General features: G+C 40.6%; 1 protein-coding gene across 5 annotated transcripts in view; it reads left to right on the forward strand.

Annotated features, from left to right (window-relative positions):
- MEI1 (meiotic double-stranded break formation protein 1) overlaps positions 1-19,339 on the forward strand; it is a 58,375-nt gene that overhangs the window by 27,940 nt on the left and 11,096 nt on the right. For 4 of the 5 annotated variants that reach the window (XM_072973607.1, XM_006207134.3, XM_072973604.1 and 1 more), the window contains 5 exons: positions 2,977-3,145; positions 7,168-7,315; positions 12,139-12,414; positions 16,477-16,642; positions 17,751-17,855. In XM_072973607.1, coding sequence (XP_072829708.1) covers positions 2,977-3,145; positions 7,168-7,315; positions 12,139-12,414; positions 16,477-16,642; positions 17,751-17,855 — 864 coding nt within the window. The remainder of the gene's footprint in view (positions 1-2,976; positions 3,146-7,167; positions 7,316-12,138; positions 12,415-16,476; positions 16,643-17,750; positions 17,856-19,339) is intronic. The other variant, XM_072973606.1, reaches the window with a different exon arrangement.

The raw sequence follows: 19,339 nt of genomic DNA on the forward strand, positions 1-19,339 counted from the left end.
TATTTATGCTTTATTTGTTTTTTTTTAGATTCCACATATGAGCGATCTTATATGGTATTTTTCTTTCTCTTTCTGGCTTACTTCACTTAGAATGACATTCTCCAGGAGCATCCATGTTGCTGCAAATGGCATTATGTGGTCGGTTTTTATGGCTGAGTAGTATTCCATTGTATAAATATACCACATCTTCTTTATCCAGTCATCTGTTGATGGACATTTAGGCTGTTTCCATGTCTTGGCTATCGTAAATAGTGCTGCTATGAACATTGGAGTGCATGTATCTTTTCAAATTAGAGTTCCCTTTGGGTATATGCCTGGTAGTGGGATTGCTGGATCATATGGTAAATCTATCTTTAATTTTTTGAGGAATCTCCATATTGTTTTCCATAATGGCTGCACCAAACTACATTCCCACCAACAGTGTATAGGAGGGTTCCCTTTTCTCCACACCCTTTTCAGCATTTATTGTTTTTGGACTTTTTAATGATAGCCATTCTGACAGTGTGAGGTGACACCTCATTGTAGTTTTGATTTGCCTTTCTCTGATAATTAGTGATATTGTGCATTTATTCTCATGCCTATTGGAGAATTGCTTGCTTATGTCTTCTGCCCATTTTTGGATTGAGTTGTTGGTTTTTGTGTTATTAAGTTGTATAAGCTGTTTATATATTCTGGATTAAACTGCTCAAAGTATCTTGAACAGCCTGTTCCATTTCTTTGTTCCTCCATTCAAGAAATATTTCTTAGAATATGAAAATGAATATATGTTTGTTCATGTATGACTGAAACATTATGCTGTACACCAGAAATTGACAAAACGTTATAAACTAACTATACTTCAATTAAAAAAAATACATATATACACACAAAAAAGAGATATTTCTTGAGCACCTACTTGTGCTAAACTATTTCAGGAACTACTGATAAGGATACAAAGTCCTGTTCTCATGAAGTGGGAGAGGCAGACAGTAAATACATAGATACAATGTCAGGAATGGATAGATGCTATGAAAAAAATAAAACTGGGTGAAGTGATAGTGATGGGAGGAGGAAGTACACCCTAGATAGGGTGGTCATGAGGAGGTGAGGAGGTGACATGTTAGCAGAGGTCTGAGTGAGGTGAAGGAACCCCATGCAGAATCTAGGTAGGGGGAACAGCAGATGCAGGGCTGAGAGCTGGAAGTTTTTCCTTTTGCTGAATGTTCACTGAGCTTCTGCTACATGCCAGGGGAGGCCTAGGTGCAGCTGTGGAGACAATGATCATTATGGTATGTTCTCTATCCTAAGGAGTTCCTCTATCCTAGACCTCTGCCTCTTGCTGTAAGATAAAACAATTTAATCATTGTTTTATTCACTCATTCAACAAATGTTGTGCCCTCCTTGTGGGTGAGAATTGATGCTGGCTGGGTTTCCTCTTTTTACATTTATGTGGATTGTGTCTTCTCCTCCCATCCTTCCCAAATCCCTTTCTCCTTTGTCTTTCTCAGACACTATGCTGAGAGACAGAAGCACAGGTGAGCATTTTCACTCCTTCCAATGTGGCTTGGCTCCTAGTTCTCTCACTGTACTGCCCAGGGCTCTCTGCGTGGGGCCCAGCTCTGCCTGTTCAGGCATGGTCTGGCCTGCAGAGAGCAGCATGACGACGTAGCCGTGGTGGCAGTCAGATCACCACAGCCTCTTGTGCTCACGAGCACCGGCCCCCTGCTGCTGGCAGCTCCCTCTCTCGTTGGAATAAGAGGAGTCCCACACATCTGCCCCCTCAGACCCTGAGATCTTGTCAAATCCCAGAGCACCAGAAAGAGCAGCCAACCTTACAGACTGCTTCTTTCTTTTATACAACAGGAGAAAGGGCAGGTGGATGTGTGAGGCTCAAGGATATTATGCTTGATCATAGTGTGCTTTGGTGGAAAAAGCACTAAACTTAGAATTAGGAAACCTGACCTGGCTCTGCCTCTGTGTGGGGCATTTTCCATTCTCACCCTCTACTTGGCCCACTGCACTGGCAAGATGGACTCTTTCATTTGACCTCTAACTTGGCCCCCTGCTTTCAGTCTCTCATCCTCCAACCAATCTTCACTGATTGCTGGAAGATCTATCTGAAAACCAGGTCTTAACATCTTAACTCCCCTGGCTTTCAGCCGTCGTCCCCAAACATCAGTCTGTGGGGCATATCTGACAGTGATGGAGTTTTCTCTTGTCCTTGGTGAAATGTGGAAAATAAGGGTAAGTTGACTTTATTCAAAATTTAAGCCCTGAGGTCTTTTTCTTTCATAGGTATTAAAATACTCTTTGTTTTTCAAAACAGAGATTCCATAAGAAGTCTAGGAATCTGCTCTCGGGATAAAATCCAGATTCTATACTCAGCATTCAGGGTCTTTCACAGTGCAGTTACAAATTACATCACACAGTTCCCAAACTCCTGACACTCCACATCTATAAACTGATGGTCCAGTCACACTGAACTTGCTGCCCTCTAAACATGGCATGTCCTTATATGCCTCCAGGCCTCTGAACACCTTGCTTCCTGTTTCAAGGAGTCTCTTCCCTCCTTTCTCTGCCTGTGTATTACCTTCCGCAGTTCCCTCCTCTTTGAACCTGCCCTCTCCATCACAGGCAGCATGAGTCACTTTCTTTTCCACACTTGAATGTAGCGCCGATCACATGTCCTGCAATTATCTGTCTCATTATCTGTATTTCCCTACCAGCTGCCAGTTACTGGGGGTAGGGCCCGTGTTTCACAGCCTGACCTAGAGTAGCCACTCAGTGAACATTGTCAAGTGAATGAATATATCCATGTCCTTCCACATGTTACCTTGAGTCTCTCCTGGTAAAGAGAAAGAGGAGATTGATTTCCTTTTATCCTGCATGTATCCTTGCTACCCTGTGCAGTATTCTGTATGTAGTAGATACTCATGTACTCATTATTTGCTCTCCCATTTTCTCTGTGTGGCTTTCTCCTGCCTGTTCCCTGCCCAGAACTCTCTGCGGTGTCTGAGCTTCTTCAGCACGGGCTGCCCCAGATAAACAGCAGGAGCCCTGAAAGCCTTGCTTTTCTGTTGGATCGCCAGTATGTGGAGGGAGCTGCTCGCCAGAGACAGTACTGCATCCTGCTCCTCTTCTACCTGGCCTACATCCACGGGGACAGGTCAGTGCTCAGAGCTGGCGGCTGATGTTTGGTTCTAGGACCAACACCTGTAGCCAAGTTCAGTTCAAAAAATAGTTACAGAGGCATCCTTTTGAAGCCTGCTGCTGGGCACTGGGGACACAGGGGTAAGTGAGAATTGTATTCCTGAGGGGCTCACATTTTGGAGAGTGAGTTGAGACAGATGGATTGTCACAGTACTGAGAGACAGAGGCCTGGATGCTAATATGAATTCCTTGATATCCCTGAAAGTGTTGTTCGTTCACTGAAAAAAATTTCAGTGGTTTATTTTGGTTTTAAAAATTACTGTACATACCATTAAAATTTAAAATCAAAGCACTATTCTTCCTTAAACTTAAAAAAAATTTATTGAGGTATAATTTATATAACACAAATTAACCATTTTTAAAACACCTTTATTGTGGTATGATTCCTGTACAATAAACTACACATATTTCAGATGTACAATTTGATGCATTTTGATAGATGTAACAAATTAACCATTTTAAAGTGGCAATAAGTATATTCACAATGTTGTGCAACCACCACCTCTGTCTAGTTCCAAAACATTTCTATTAATCCAAAGTAAAACCTCCTACCTATTAAGCAGTCACTCCTCATTCCTTCTTCTGCTCAGCTCCTGGCAATCAACAATCTGCATTCTGTCTCTATGGATTTATTCTGAACATTTCCTATAGATGGAATCATATAATATGTGACCTTTTGCACGTGGCTTCTTCCACTTAGCATAAAGTTTTCAAGATTCATCCAGTTAGCATAATGTTTGTAGCATGTATCTGTTTTTTATGGCTGAATAATATACCATTGTATGTATGTACCACAGTTTGTTTATCCATTCATTCACTGATGGGCATTTGGGCTGTTTCCACCTTTTGGCTATTGTGAATAGTAATGCTGTGAATATGCGTGTACATGTATCTATTTGAGAACTCGTTTTCTATTCCTTTTCTGTATGTGCCACGTGTAGGATTGAGGAGTCATATGGTAATACTATGTCTAACTTTTTGAGGAACTTCCAAATTGTTTTCCAGAGTGGCTGCAATCCTACCAGCAATATTTGAAGGGTCTGATTTCTCCATGTCCTTGTCGACACTTGTTATCGTCCATCTTTTTGACTATAGCCATCCTCTTGGGTATAAAGTGGTTTTTGTGTTGTGGTTAGCATTTCCCTAACGACTAATGATTAGCAATTTTCCTAAGGACTAATGATGTTGAGCATCTTTTCATGTGCTTCTTGGCTATTAGAATACCTTCTTTGGATAAATTCAGATCTTTTACCCATTTTTTAACTGAGTTGTAAGAGTTCTTTATATGTTCTAGATATAAGTTCCTTATCAGATATACAATTTGCAATTTTTTTCTCCTGTTCTGTTAGTTATCCTTTCACTTTCCTGATGATGTCCTTTGAAGCATAAACTTTTTTAAATTTGGTGAAATCAAATTTTAATTTTGATGAAATTTGTGTATTTTTTTTGCTATCATTTATGCTTTTGGTATTGATTCTAAGAGACTATTTTCTAACCCAAAATGATAAAAATTTACTCCTACATTTTCTTCTGTAGTTCTTTTCCCTTATAGTTTTACCTATTATATATAGCTATTTTGAGTTAACTTTTGTGATGGTGTGAGGTAGGGGTTTAGTTCTTTTGCATGTGGCTTATACAGATGTTCTAGCACCATTGTCGAAAAGACTATTCTTTCCCCCTTTGAATTGTCTTGACACCCTCATTGAAAATCACTTGACCCACATGATTCTTTAAAAGTTTTTTTTCTTATTTTAAGAATCATGCTTATTGTAAAAATTCAAGTAAAATGATTTAATATAAAGTTAAAATATTTCCCTATGCACCTGCTGGAGTTAACTGTTGTTAGGTACCCTCCATGAACTCTTCTGTGTTTTAAAAAACACAAATATACTTCTTTCAAAAAAATACACAGAATGGGATATAATATAAGGTCTTCAGCTTGCTTTTTAACTTAACAGTGTATCTTGAACATCTTTCCATGCTAGTACATGTACCTTATTCTTTTGGTAGTATAATATTTATATTATGGCTATTATACATTTAATTTTTAGTTTTTAAATAAATATTTTATTTTGGAGTAATTATAGATTTACAGAAAAGTTACAGACAATACACAGAGTTCCCTTATACTCTTCACCCATTTTCTCCTAATACCAACATAACTATGGTACATTTACCAAACTAAGACATAAACATTGGCACATTACTATTTTTCCTAATTTTTAAATTGTAAGATACACAAACATAAAATTTACCATCTTAACCATTTATAGTATACAGTTCAGTAGTATTAAATACATTCATAATGTTGAGCTACCATTACTGCCATCCATCTCCAGAATTCTTTTCATCTTGCAAAACTCTATACCCATTAAACAATAATTGTCCATTCCCTCCTGCCCTCAGCCCCTGGTAACCACTATTTTACTTTCTGTCCCTATGATTTTGACTATGCTAAGTACTTCATATAGTAGAATCATACAGTATTTATCTTTTTGTGACTGGTTGTTTCAATTAGCATAATGTCTTAAAGATTCATCAGCTGTAGCATATGTCAGAATTTCCTTTCTTTTTTGGGCTGAATAATATTTCATTGTATATGTGTATACTACATTTTGCTTATCCATTCATCTGTCAATAGACACTTGGGTTGCTTCCTCTTAGCTATTGTGAGTAATGCTGCTGTGAACAAGGGTGGACAAATATCTCTTTGAGACCCTGCTTTTAATTATTTTGGGTTTATACCCAGAAGTGGAATTGCCAGATCATCTGGTAGTTCTATTTTTAATTTTTTTGAGGCAATATCATGCTATTTTCCACAGTGGTTATACCATTTGACATTCTCACTAACAGTGCACAAGTTTTCCAATTTCTCCACATCCTCTTGAAAACTTTTTATTTTTTACTTTTTTTGATAGTAGCCATCCTAATGGATGTGAGGTTATTATCTCATAGTTTTGATTTGCGCTTCCCCAATAATTAGTGACATTGAGCATCTTTTCATGTGCTCATTGGCCATCTGTATATATTCTTTGGAGAAATGTCTATTCAAATCCTTTGCCCATTTTTGAATCAGATCGTTTTAGTTTCTTTGTTGTTGAGTTTTAGGAGTTCTCTGTATATTCTGGGTATTAATTCCTTCTTTGATATATGATTTGCAAATAATCTCTCCCATTTTGTGGGTTGCCTGTGCCATTGGTGTCATAACCAAGAAATCATTGCCAAATTCAGTGTCATGAAACTTTTGCTTTTTTTTTTTCTTAAAGTTTTATAGTTCTAGGTCTTACATTTAAGTCTGGATCCATTTGGGGTTAATTTTCTTTTATATCGTGTTAAGTAAGAGTCTAACTTTATTCTTTTGCGTATCCAGTTTTCCTGGCACCATTTGTTGAAAATACTGTCCTTTCCCCATTGAATGGTCTTGGCACCCTCATTGAAAATCATTTGATCATATGCATGAGGGTTTAATACTATTAACTAAACTGTTTTTGGAGGGGGGAGGTAATTAAGTTTACTTATTTATTTATTTTTAGAGGAGGTACTGGGGATTGAACCCGGGACCTTGTGTATGCTAAGCATGAGCTCTACCACTTGAGTTATACCCTCTCCCCAGAACACGCAAATGTTAATGATAGATACAAGAAGAGAAAGGTGGGCTGGCTGCTAAAGCAGGGCCTCCTGAACCCCCGAACCCCCGAAGTGGCATCCTGCTCTTTAACACTGCTGGTCCAGCTGGCTGATGATTCACCTTCTAGGTGTGAATGAGGAGTCTCTGGCCTCTAACAGAGCCTTGCACAATGCATAGAACTATGTGCTGTGCATGTGTGACAATGCTTTAAGTATATATAGCACACTTTTTGTACAAGGTGTCACAAGGCTGTGGACATGCTAGGGCAGAAGAACAGTGGCTGAGGGAGGATGTGGCAAGGTAAGATAGCCATATCTGCCTTTTTTACTCAGACTTTCCTTGATCCACAGGTTTGTCTCAGAGGCGGAGTTATTTGTGGCTGTGCAAAGCTTCCTCCTGTCTCTGCAGGACCAGGGTGAACACCCTCCACTGGTGGTCTTCAGAGCTTCCATCTATCTACTTGCAATCTGCCAGGACAAAGGTGGTGCATTACCCGAGGTATGAACCAAAACTCCTGTACCTCTTTACATCATGGTTCCTTGATGGTGTGTGTATAGAGAAGGGAGGCACCAGAAAGAGAGAGAGAGAAAGGGAGGGTGGATAGGTGAGTGACTGTGGTGGGGGAGTGGAGGGAGGTAGAGTATTGATACATACAGTGCCTATGTAATTTAGCTAATTCTCTCAATAGTCCTGGGAAGCAGAGATTATTATTTCTGTTTTATAGATAATAAAATCAGGACTTAGTTTAAATAAAGTAACTTTCTCTAGGTCACACAGTTAATTGATGGGAAAGCCAGGACCCCAACTCAGACTTGATCAACTCCCAAGGCTCTTTTCTAAGTATCACCTCTGGTTTGTGCATGGGGGGAGAGATGTGAGGTATGTCCAGGTGACAGTTTATCTAACAAAGTGTGTTGTGAGGGCCCAGATCATTGTTAATCAGGCTCTTTGTGGTATTAGCAGCCATTAGTGATCATTGCCTAGATCCATTAATTTATTAGGGATTGCAAAATAATAATATCCTGATTCTGTCATTTTCTCTTTATTAATGTAATACTTGTATAAAAAGAAACTTCTCTTATCAATTATTCAGTTACTCTGAATGGTAGATTGTATAGGAAGCATAGATTGAATGTTTGATTTTTTCCCTTTAATTACCAGTTTTCAAGAAAATGAGTTGGTTGCCTAGCATTCTCTAAAAGTGACCAAAGATATTTTTTTAGTATTATTATGAGCTCATGGATTTAAAAATATTTGATGATTTCAATTCACTGTAGTTATTATCCTTTTTAAGGATCAAATTGTCCTATCTTTGGCCAGTGGGAGCCTATTCAAGGTAGCTCCTAAGTCCTTTTAACACGACTCTTTGACAGAGTTTGAGTTTTCTAGTATGACAAGATGCTTCAGGCTTTCCTGTTCTCCCATTCTTTCTTTGTGTGTGTGTGTGTGTGTGTGTGTGTGTGTGTGTGTGTGTGTGTGTGTGTATGTATATATATCTATAGCCAGTTTACAATGTTGTGTCAATTTCTGATGTACAGCATAATGCTTCAGTCATACATGAACATACATATATTTGTTTTCATATTGTTTTTCATCATAAGTTACTACAAGATATTGAATATAGTTCCTCCCATTCTTTCTTGATCCTACCCCAGTTAGGTATTCATTCTTACCACATCCCTGAAAATGCACTTATCAAAGTCACCAATAATAGATACATGGCTAAAACCAATAATTAATATTTTAGGTGACTAAAATATTACTTGACCTATAAACAGCATCTCTTTTTCTTTGAAACTCTGCTTTTGCTTAGCATCTAGAATACCATGTACTCCTGGTTTTCCTCCTACCTCTCTGGCTGTTATGTCTCAGTATATTTTGGTGATTCTCTCTTATCTCCTTGACCTCTAACTGTTGTAGTACCACAGGGCTCAGTCTTTGACTGCTTTTCTTTTTTCTCTGAACTTATTGCTTTGATGATCTCATACTGTCTTATGGTTTAATTCATGGCTGAATTAAACAAGATCATTCTGGCTTCTGAGACAACAGAATAAAGGAGTACAAGGATGGAAGTGCAGAAACCAGTTAGGGGGCTACAGCAATAATGCAGGCAAGAGAGAGTAGAGGAGGTGGTAAAAAGCGTTGGCTTCTGGGTATATGTTGAAGTTGGCACCATAGGATCTCTTGACACAGCCGTGTAAGGTGTGAGAATAAGAGTAAGTGTTTCCAAAGATTTTGGTTTTGACGAGGGTAAGAGAATTGTTGGATTGAAATATTAGAGGGAGTGAGTTGGAAAGATAGGAGTGGTGGTGGTAAAATGGGATGTTTGAAATTGGGATCACTGGGATGGATGCAGTTCTTTGTAAAGGTCCAGAGGCATGACCATGGGAATGAATGGCTGAGGCAGGTAGAGGAGACTAGAAGGGAGTAAGTGAGAGAATTTAGAGGCCAAGGGTTTTGAACTAAGGAGGTGGGAGTGAAAATAGTCTCCCTTGAGAGATTGTAGGCAAAACAGGTTTCTAGAGAGAATCAAAGCAACAAGGTGAAGGGGATATTCAAAGAAGAGGTACAGGACACGGGGAATTTGCTGACAACTGTGAGTGAGTTCTAGAGAGCATGATGGAAGGGTTTTGGGAGGTGAGTAACAGTGGGAGATGAGATCAGAAATAGGCATGTCCTGAGCAATAAGGGAATGATATGGAAGTTCTGAGCTTCCTGAGGTGACTGATACAAGCTGGGGAAAGGGAAACAATAGGAATAATCCTGGTGGCTTCAAGGAATAATGGTGGTAAGGCTGGTTCTTGGAGGCCCTCTCTTCACATCTACCAGTGGTGTGTGTGGAGACTTAGAAGATAGCTTATAGGGTTCCAGACTTCCCCTCTTGGGTGTGAATCCATGATATACAAAATTATTTTGCATTTTTAAAGTTTTTATATAACTATATAAATGGCAACGTATAATCACATATTAATTTTTTAACCTCAATTTTATTTTCTGTTTTTATTTAATTAAATTTATCTATTTATCCAGGGTTTTTTAATTGTGGTAAAATACACAAACATAAAATTTACTATCTTAACTGTTTTTAGTGAACAGTTCAGTGATATTAAGTACATGAATATCATTGTGCAACCGTCACCACCATCCATCTCCAGAACTCTTTTCATCTTGCAAAACTGAAACTCTATACCCATTAAACTCTATAACTTCCCTACGTGAACTGACCACTTGACATGTGCCAAGTGCCATGTGGGTCCCTGTCAGGGCTGGGGTGAATCAAACAAATTCCCTGCTCTCAGGGAGCACTAGTTTGGCAAAAGAGACAAAAAGACCTACAAGACAGAAAACAACAGCAGTGAGTGCTCTCTTGGAGCTGGAGGACTGTCAAGAGCTATGAAAGAACACAGGGTGAGAGACTGTATCTGATTGTGGCATCAGGAGAGGCTTTGCTGAGGAGTTGGAGGTGATGAAGGGAGAACTTTCAGGCTCAAAATTGAGCAAGATTTAAGATACTGAAGTGGTAAATTACCCAGTCTATCCATTCAAGGTAGGAAGCCTAGTTTAGTGTGGCTTGGCTAGGTCAAATGAGAGATAAGAGTGGAGAGAAGCTGGGAGGTAGACTTAAGTCTTTGAAAACATGCTCAAAAATGAAATTAAGAAAATAATTCCATTTACAATAGCATCAAGAAATAAAATACATAGTAATAAATTTAACAAAAGAAATGCAAGGACTTGGTCACTGAAAATCACAAAACATTATTGAAAGAAATTAAAGAAGGCCTAAATAAATAAATAGACATCCTGTGTTCATGAATCTGAAGACTTAATAGCCAGTTATAAGATAAATAAGTTCTGGGGATATAATGTACAACATGATGACTATAGCTAACAATATTGTTTTGTGTATTTGAAAGTTGCTAAGAAAGTAGATCTTAAAAGTTCTCTTTGGCTGCTCTCCCTTTTGAGACACCCACACTGGGTCTATGGATTGTGTATCTCCCTGAATAAATCTTTCACTCTTAAAAAAATAAAATCTCATCACGAGGAAAAAACTTTTGTAACTCTGTGAAGTGATGGATGTTAATGAAACTTATTGTGGTAATCATTTCACAATATATACATTTATCAGATCATAATGTTGTACACCTTAAACTGTTATATGTCAATTATATCTCAATAAAACTGGGAAAAAATAAGACTTAATAGTGTTCAAATGGCAATACTCCCCAGATTAATCTATAGATTCAACATAATCCTGATCAAAATCCCAGTTGCCTTCTTTTTTTTCTGTCCAGAAACAGACAATCTGATCCTAAAATCCTTATGGAAATACAAGGGACCCAAAATAGTAAAATAATCTTGAAGAAGAACAAAGTTGGAGGACTCACACTTCTTGATTTCAAACTTACTAAAAAGATTTAGTAATCAAGACAGTGTGGTTATGGTATAAGGATAGACATCTAGATCAATGGAATAGAACTGAGAGTCCAGAAATACACCCATGTATTTTTATAAGGATGCTGAGGCAGTTCAGTGAGAAAAAATAGTCTTTTTAATAAATGGTGTTGGAACAGCTGGATATCCACATTCATCAGAATGAAGTTGGACCCTTACCTCATACCATACAAAAAAATTAACTAAAAATGGATCAGAGATCCAAATGAAAGAGCTGAAACTATAAAATTCTTAGAATAACATATTAAGGAATTTGAGCTTTGTTATATGTGCAACAGGAAGAGATAGGCTTTTGAGGATTAATAAATGATTCAATACATCTGCCCTTTGCTTTCTCTGTGCCAGGCTCTATGCCAGGTGCACAGATTAATCTGCCACAGTCCCTGCCCTCAGGCAGCTCAAGTCTAGTGTGGGAAGTAGACACATGCTGATAATTACAACACACTGTGTTAAGTATCATTATAGAGCTGGGTTTCTCAGCCATGGCACTATTAAAATTTTGCACAGCTTAACTCCTTTTTGTGGGAAGCTGTCCTGTGCATTGTAGGGTATTTAGTGAGATCCCTGCCTCTCTCCCACTGGATGCCAGTAGCACTTCCCCAACCAAGACAATCAAAAAAGTCTCTGGACATTTCTAAATGCCCCCTGGGGAGCAAAACCAACCACAGCTGAGGACTGCTGTTATAAGGTAAGCACAGTGAGGTTTTCTTTTATCTAGCAGGCGCTGGGATGAGCCAGTGAAGATATCCTGGTGCACTGAAAAGCCAGTGCATTTTTCCCAGTTATGTCTTGGCTGTTTGTTGGCGATTGGAGTCCTTTGGGTCCTCTGCAAAGTGTATTTAGCCCCTTTCTTTCTTTGCTTCCAGGCTGTGGTTGGCGCCATCAGAAAATTCCTAGAGGGCTTCCCGGACCTGCACCTAATCTACACCCACCATCCCCTTCTGCTCAGGTTATTCCTGTTGTATCCAGAGCTGATGAGTAGGTTTGGGCACCGTGTCCTAGAACTTTGGTTCTCCTGGGAAGAGAGCAGCTATGAAGAGCTCGAAGATACCCCCTCTGCTGGGCAGCCCACCCTTCCTGCCAGCTTAGCAGCTCTGTTTCATGTGCTCAGAAGCAGCCCCAGCATCCTACTCATTTTGCTAGTAGGTGACCACTTGCTCATTTCTACATTCAGAGATGGTGGGCCCGCTCTCTCTGGGAGCTGGTTTACTGAGGCGAGGCACCCACCTCTGGACTTATCACTGTTCTTATGTGAGTAGGGGTCCTTTAGGCTGGCAGGTGCCTGGTTTCTGTAAATCTATACCCTTTCCTAAGTCTGATGGAGGTCTTCTCACTAAGAGATATGTACCTCTGTAGTCCTCAGGGAATATAACTATGAAATGCTGACCTCACTCACCATTCCTTCTCACGTCCCTGTCTTCTCTTAAGTAGATTTTGCTCACAAAGATTTGATGTCAAAGGGGACCCCTGGGGCATCTAGATGAAGATGTCTGATTGCAGAGGGACTCAGCCTCTTTCCTGTCATAATGTTACATGTGCAGCACACTCCCTTGGGCATACCCAGAATTTTTTTTATGTTGTAAATTTATTGCATATTCCAATTTTTTTTATGAGGAAAGACATTCCTATAATTTCTATCAGGTCCATCATTTATATAAGTAGGCTGCTGCTTGTCTGCAGTTTCTAACAAACTGTCTTTAATTTTGTCTCTTTTCCTCTCATTATTATTTATATATTTACACATTTGACAATTTGTATTTAGTGACTGATTACGAGTGGCGGGTCTCAAACTGATTGAGCACACTAGCATATGAGACAATTGATTTAGAACCCCTGCCTTCGATGCTGGTTCACTTACTTAGCCCCTCCCTAGTCCAGGAAGAATGACACAGCCCTTTAGAGAAGAGTAGGTATTCCCTTGATATTCTTATCATCAATAAACATGACTCCCTGACTTCACTGAAGTAACTGCGGTCACCTGCATATTATATATCTCACATCCTTAGGTACCTACTTCTGTCCGTATTCACACTCACATGCACACATGCCTCACTCAGACTTAAACCTTCACCTTCCATTCCTGAGATCTGTCATCTTGTAAAATCACATACATTTTGGCTTGATAGGGGCCACATTCTTGCTTTGGCTCAAATTCATCCTTGTAGAAGGAGTAATGGAGAAGAAGGAGTGGGTTAAAAATTAAGCATTAGTGCACAGGGAAGGAAGGCAAGATGGGACGCCAGGCAGAGTAGCAAGGGACAAAGCTAAGATACTGGATTTCCCTTGCCAGATAAAGTTTTCAGAATCAGTTCGTCACACACAATAAGTACTTATAAATATTTGCTGACCTATTGAATTAGGGGTCTGGACAGATCTAAGTCTCTCAAAAAAAAAAAAGAATTCAGATCTTCTAAGAAAGATATTAATGATGATATCTAATTTTTTCTTTTTAAATAGGTGAAGAAATAGATTTAGAGAGATTTATCCAAGGTCACAAGAGTTGAGATTAAAACCCAGATTTTGACTCCCTGTCTAATGTTCTTTCCAGTAAACCTAGCTAACTCTCAAAACAAGAGAGAAACCAACCCTGATTCAATGTTTCATTTAATGGGAGAGCTGTTTGAGCACTGGGGATACCGGGAAGAATTAGAGCTAGTCCCTGTCCCATGGGCCTGTGAGGGACTCAGACACAACAAACCAGTAGCACCTGAAAATGAAGACTTATCTGAGCATTGGTTTCCTTACATGTAAAATGGAGATAATATGGGGACAAATGAAAGAGTATGTAGGAACCCTCAGTATGCTATGCAGGGTAGACTGTCATTCACTGATTATTGACTAACTCTGAACCAGATAAAGTTTGTTAATCTCAGAGAGGTTTATTGAATTGCCCATGGTCATATAACTATAAAGATCGTGACTATGACTGGAGCCTAATTTAATGAATTTTTCGCTAAATTAAATCCTAGAAACATCAGTGGTAAAAAAGAATAGATAGGAGGAACTTTGTTTTCTGTTCATGTATATAATTCCTACCATTTCTCCCCAGCTTCTAGCCACAAGAAGGGACAAAGAGTCTAAAAATATGTGTTGATACCAATTTCTGTCTTTGAGATGGATAAATAATAGCTGAAAACAAAGCTGTTAATCGCCACTCTTATCAATGGATGGCCTTTCATGTGAGTTGTTTAGATGTGAAAAACAATGATATCACAGAAGCTCTGTTTGCTCCATGCTTGGTCATGTCACTGTGGTCGGTCCAGTCCCAGAGAGTTCTGGGCAGCTGTGAGCAGGAGAGACTCCAGTGTGGGCCATGCTCTACCCAGAGCCTTCCCACTGACCCATATGGTGAGGTGTACACCTTCCCCTGGCATTTACCATGACCACCAAATGCTAAGTAGCCCCCTTATTTTTGGACTTTTAAAATTTACTAACTCAGGTTTCTAAAGGACCAGCTCTGGCAGTCAAGCAGCCATGTGCCAGCAAAGGAGCAGGACTGGTTTGGCCTTGGACCCTGTGACCTTGAGCAAATCACACCTCATCTGGGCTTTAGCTTCATGCTCTGTAAAGTAAAAAGATTGATGGAAATGAACTGAGATTCCCTCTAGCTTCCCATTCTGTGATTCTCTCCTTCCAGAGATGTTTTCTGAGTCCCCGCAAGGTGACAGAGATGAAGCCAATCTCATCCCTGCCATTCATTAACTCATAATGTAGTAGAATTTACAATGCCACTGCTTTCTTGAGAAGCAAACTACTTAATCTGTCCCAGTTTCCTCACTTGAAAAAATCGGGGTGACACCTACCTGGAAGAGTTATTATGAAGAAACAGATAATGTATAAACAAACATATAGCTACAGTTTAAACATAATACAGTACCTGATATTATTAGATCCTAATTGAGTGACTGCTACGGTAATGTCAACAAAAAATAATCCATAGTCAGTCAAAGAAATGGAAAATTTTGTTTGAGCCAACCTGAAGATTATAACCTGGATATAGTCTTTCAGAAAGCTCTGAGGACTATAACACCCTTTAGAAGTCAAAGCACAGTGATATGTTTTTGAGACATCAAATGACGTGTTATTGAGTATTTACACAATCCAGATCTAAATGTGCAATATAAGTAGAGGGTCATGGGTCATCATGGCCCCTTACTAGATGAAGAAGGAGTTATCTCCTAAGGAGGTCTGGTTAACGCAGATGCCTAATATATACTAAATGAGGCAGGAGGCCCAAACGGGCAAAGAAGAATTTTATGTTAAAATTGTTCTCATCTTACCATCAAATATGAATTATTTTATCAATATTATAATTGTTTCTCTGGCAGCTATGGAGGTTTATGAAGAACCCAGCCCAGATATCCCTGTGCTACCCAGTGATCAACACATCTAGATTTGTCTGGCTGGGTGCCCTGTAAACATGTCTCTCTGTGTGTCAGAAATTGTCCTGCCTGAAAAGGAGTCTGTGTGTGACCTTGATTTCATGGCACCCTGCCCTAACTGGTCCAGCATGTTAACCTGTCCAAAGGAATTGGCTTGTTTGAGCTGGAAGGTGCCAGGAGCGATCAATGGGGTAGCCTCTGGTGTGGCTTCTGCTGGCTTTGCCTTTAACATATACTCATTAAAATAACTCTGAAAGCAAACAAAAAACAATGATCTTGCCACCTTCTGAAAGCAAAGCCTTAAAGCTTGGGGCAGAAATAGCCAGATGCCATGGCAGAAAAGGAGTCTGACCTCATCCTTGCTTCCCTTCCTGTGCCCTGAATCTGTCCTAATCCATCCTCTCCCTGCCCTGTGATATCTCCATCCCCCCTTCCTCTCCTTTAAGGCACACTTTAAGGTCCCCTGTTCTGAAATACCCTCATCTTGACCCTAATACTTCTATTTGCAAGTGAGAGGCATCCTGGGAAGTAGAAAGAGCTTTGGACTTGGAGTTAGGAGACCTGCATTAAAATCCTTCCTGCGCCACTTACTAGCGTATATGAACTTTGCACATTACATAATCTTTCCGAGTCTCTATTTTCTTGTGTTTAGTATAGACTTATTTGACAGAATGGTGCATAGTAAGTGCTGAATGAGTGCTTCCTTCCTTAGGCTCTGTGACACCATCATTTAGGGCCCTTTCCCAGCCCTTTTCCTCATCACTGTCCATCTGTCCCAACCATAATGCCCTCTGAGCTCTGGCTTCCTTCTCTCCTACTCAGGACCTCATCTATTCCAGCCCCGTGGACATAGCCCGCAAGGTACTGATCATCCTGAGGACCTTTTTAAGGAGGAATGAGGATGTCCAAGTGGGTGGTCTCATTCGAGGCCACTTCCTGCTGATCTTACAGCGTCTGCTGGTGGAACATGGGGCCTCCCCCTTGGAAGGTCAGTCTGCAGCTGCTGAGGGCATGTTTTCACCTGAAGGTCAGACAGAAGTGGGCATCTCTGCCCTGATGAGTCTGCTCTAGGAGAGAGAATCAAAGTTTTCTCTGCAAAAGAAAAGTCAGGCCAGTGTGACATCAAACTAAAATTTATTTCCTTTGTCTCATTGGAGAGTGGGTGCTGAAAATATTTGGTTTGGGGTGTGTGGTGTGAGTGTGCTTGTGTTTAATGTCTCTGTGTGTTTAGCATGGGTGGGTGTGTTTAATGTATGCGTGTCCCCACGCTGTGCAGCATGTGCTCAGAGCTGTTTGTCACAAGAACAGCAGCCCCAGTTGAAAAATAGAAAGCAGGAAATGCTGGGGAGGCAACAGCAGCCAGCAGGGGTTGGGGAGGGGGTGGATCTGTGATGTATTGGAAGCTCCTGGTGAAATCCATAAGGATGGTTTCCAAATCTGGAATTAGACTTCCTGGAGTCAAGGAAGCTTGATATTTGGTACAGTATGCAGACACTGAAAGGTTGGGAATGGTTTGTTTTTTCCTATTTTTAGGAAGTTGTACTTTTAAATTTCTAAGTAATCAAAAGGAAGTGGAAAGAGAGCTGTGGCTCACTTGGTCCAGTCCTGACTGAGGATGGGGGTATGTGTAAGGGTATCTGGTGGAGCTGAGTACTTCCTTTTCAGGGAAGGATAAGCCACAACTAACTGATAATAGTATTTAAGAGCCATGAGATTTCTTGGAAACATACAGTGGAAAGACCATGGGCATTGGATTCAGATTTGAGTTCAAATCCTGGCCCTGCCACTTACTTGTTGTGGGACCTTGGAGATATCAGTCAGTCTCCCTGGGCCTCAGTTTTCTTAACCACAAAATAGGAGTAACAATCCCCGCTTCACATGACTTTTAAGAAGATTAAGTGAAATAATGAATTCCTGGTTACCCAACGCAGAGTTGGCACTCAGTACATCAGTTGTCCCTCTCCCAAATGAAGGAGAAGAAGACAGGGAGTAGGGGTACATCCCAGCAAACCATTTACATCTGGGTGGGGTGTCTGTCTGACCTTAGGGTGATTTGATTGTCAGAATCCCTGATGAGCCCTCCTTGTTCCTCACAGCCTCAGGTAACCTGCCTTTGCTGCTGAGCCTTCTCTCCTTAGTGCAGCTGAGAAACGAATCAGAGCAAGAACTGGACAGCATGGCCATGAAGCTCCTTCACCAAGGTGCCCTGGCCACTTGGGACAGTGCGTTAGGGCCCTGGGCTGGGCGTGCTGTGGGTGCTCCCTCAGTAGCATGGGCCTTGTTCTTTCTATCCTTTCATCCTTTTGGAAGAAGCTAGTGAGTTAGTATGTTCCTGTGGGTTTCTTGATAAGGGACCTTCCAGATCTTTCTGTGCTTGTTCTCTGGAAATGTTTGGGAAACTAAAAAAAGAAAAAAAAGTCACTGTGTGACAAGCTCCAGGAGTGCTGGATTTCTTCTCATTTTAGTCACTAGCTGTGTGACATTGGGCAATTACCTAGCCTCTATGATCCTTTGGTTCTCATAGGTAAAATAATAGTGTGTACCTGATTTAGAGTTTATGTAAGGAGCAGCTATAGACGTAGAATGCCAGAGTGCTTGGCACCTATTAGGCCTTCAATGGATACAGTCCGTGTAGATTCACTTTTCCTGGCACAAGCTCAGTTCTCCACCTTACCCCACAGCTGACTCAAGATCTGATGATCCAGTTTACAGTTCTCTAGCCCTCCTTTCACACCTCAGTAGGACCTTTTATTGCTCATTAATGCAGTCACCAGTTCATAGGCAGCACCCTCAGGGAGATTTGTTGAGGAAAGCTTGAAGTTAATAGGAAAAATAGTTGTGTCTTCAGTACCTGTGGACTGTCAGGTCCTGTGGCCACAGGTGAGGATGGTTTTTTTCCCTGCCTGGAACCCAGGCTTTCTCATGAGAAGATCAGTGTCAGACTTAAAAAGGGTCTCCAGGCCTGGCCTAGTACTGGTCTTCACCAGCCTATCAGGCCAAGGGTGACAGCTGGGAGAAAGGTCTGTATGTGACAAAAACAGTCATCAAAAGGGCCTCTGACAGGGAGGAATAACGGGCTGAAACATACATGAAATGTAATATAACCCTTTAATACTTTTACTTAGGAGCACTGGGGGCAGAGGACTATAGTTCAGGGATGAGGGTATGGTGGGGGTCTGCTTGTCTGGTTGACCACAAGCCAAGTAAAGTGTGATGTGGCTGCCAAAATAAGGGAATGAAGACTTAGGGAGGTTTCATATCTGTGGGGTGGGGGTGGGGGAGCAAGGAGCCGTCGTTCCCAGGAGGAAAGAGATGTGTTCTATAGACGTCTACTCTACAGTGTAGTAACTATAATGACGAAGGCTAGGGGAGCTTGAAGGGGCATTTAATCTTGCCTTGAGGGATTAAGGAAGGCTTCATGAGGGGGGTGAACTTTGAGCTGAATCTTGATTGCTGAATAGGAGATAAGGGGTTAGCCAAGTGGAGGTGATATGAGAGACAGAATATGGCAAATTCAGGGAACTGCATGTTGATGGTTACAGAGCTCCCCTGGGAAGGTGGTGAGTGCCCTGTTGCTGGAAGAATTCAGAGACTGGATCTTCTTTCTGTTAAGGGTGGTAGGTTGGCCTACATGACCTGGAGAGACTCTCCAGGCTGGAGTCTGTACTGGCACAAGTGCTGTCAC

Source organism: Vicugna pacos, chromosome 12 (assembly GCF_048564905.1).
Source record: "Vicugna pacos chromosome 12, VicPac4, whole genome shotgun sequence".
Classification (NCBI taxonomy): Eukaryota; Metazoa; Chordata; class Mammalia; order Artiodactyla; family Camelidae; genus Vicugna; species Vicugna pacos.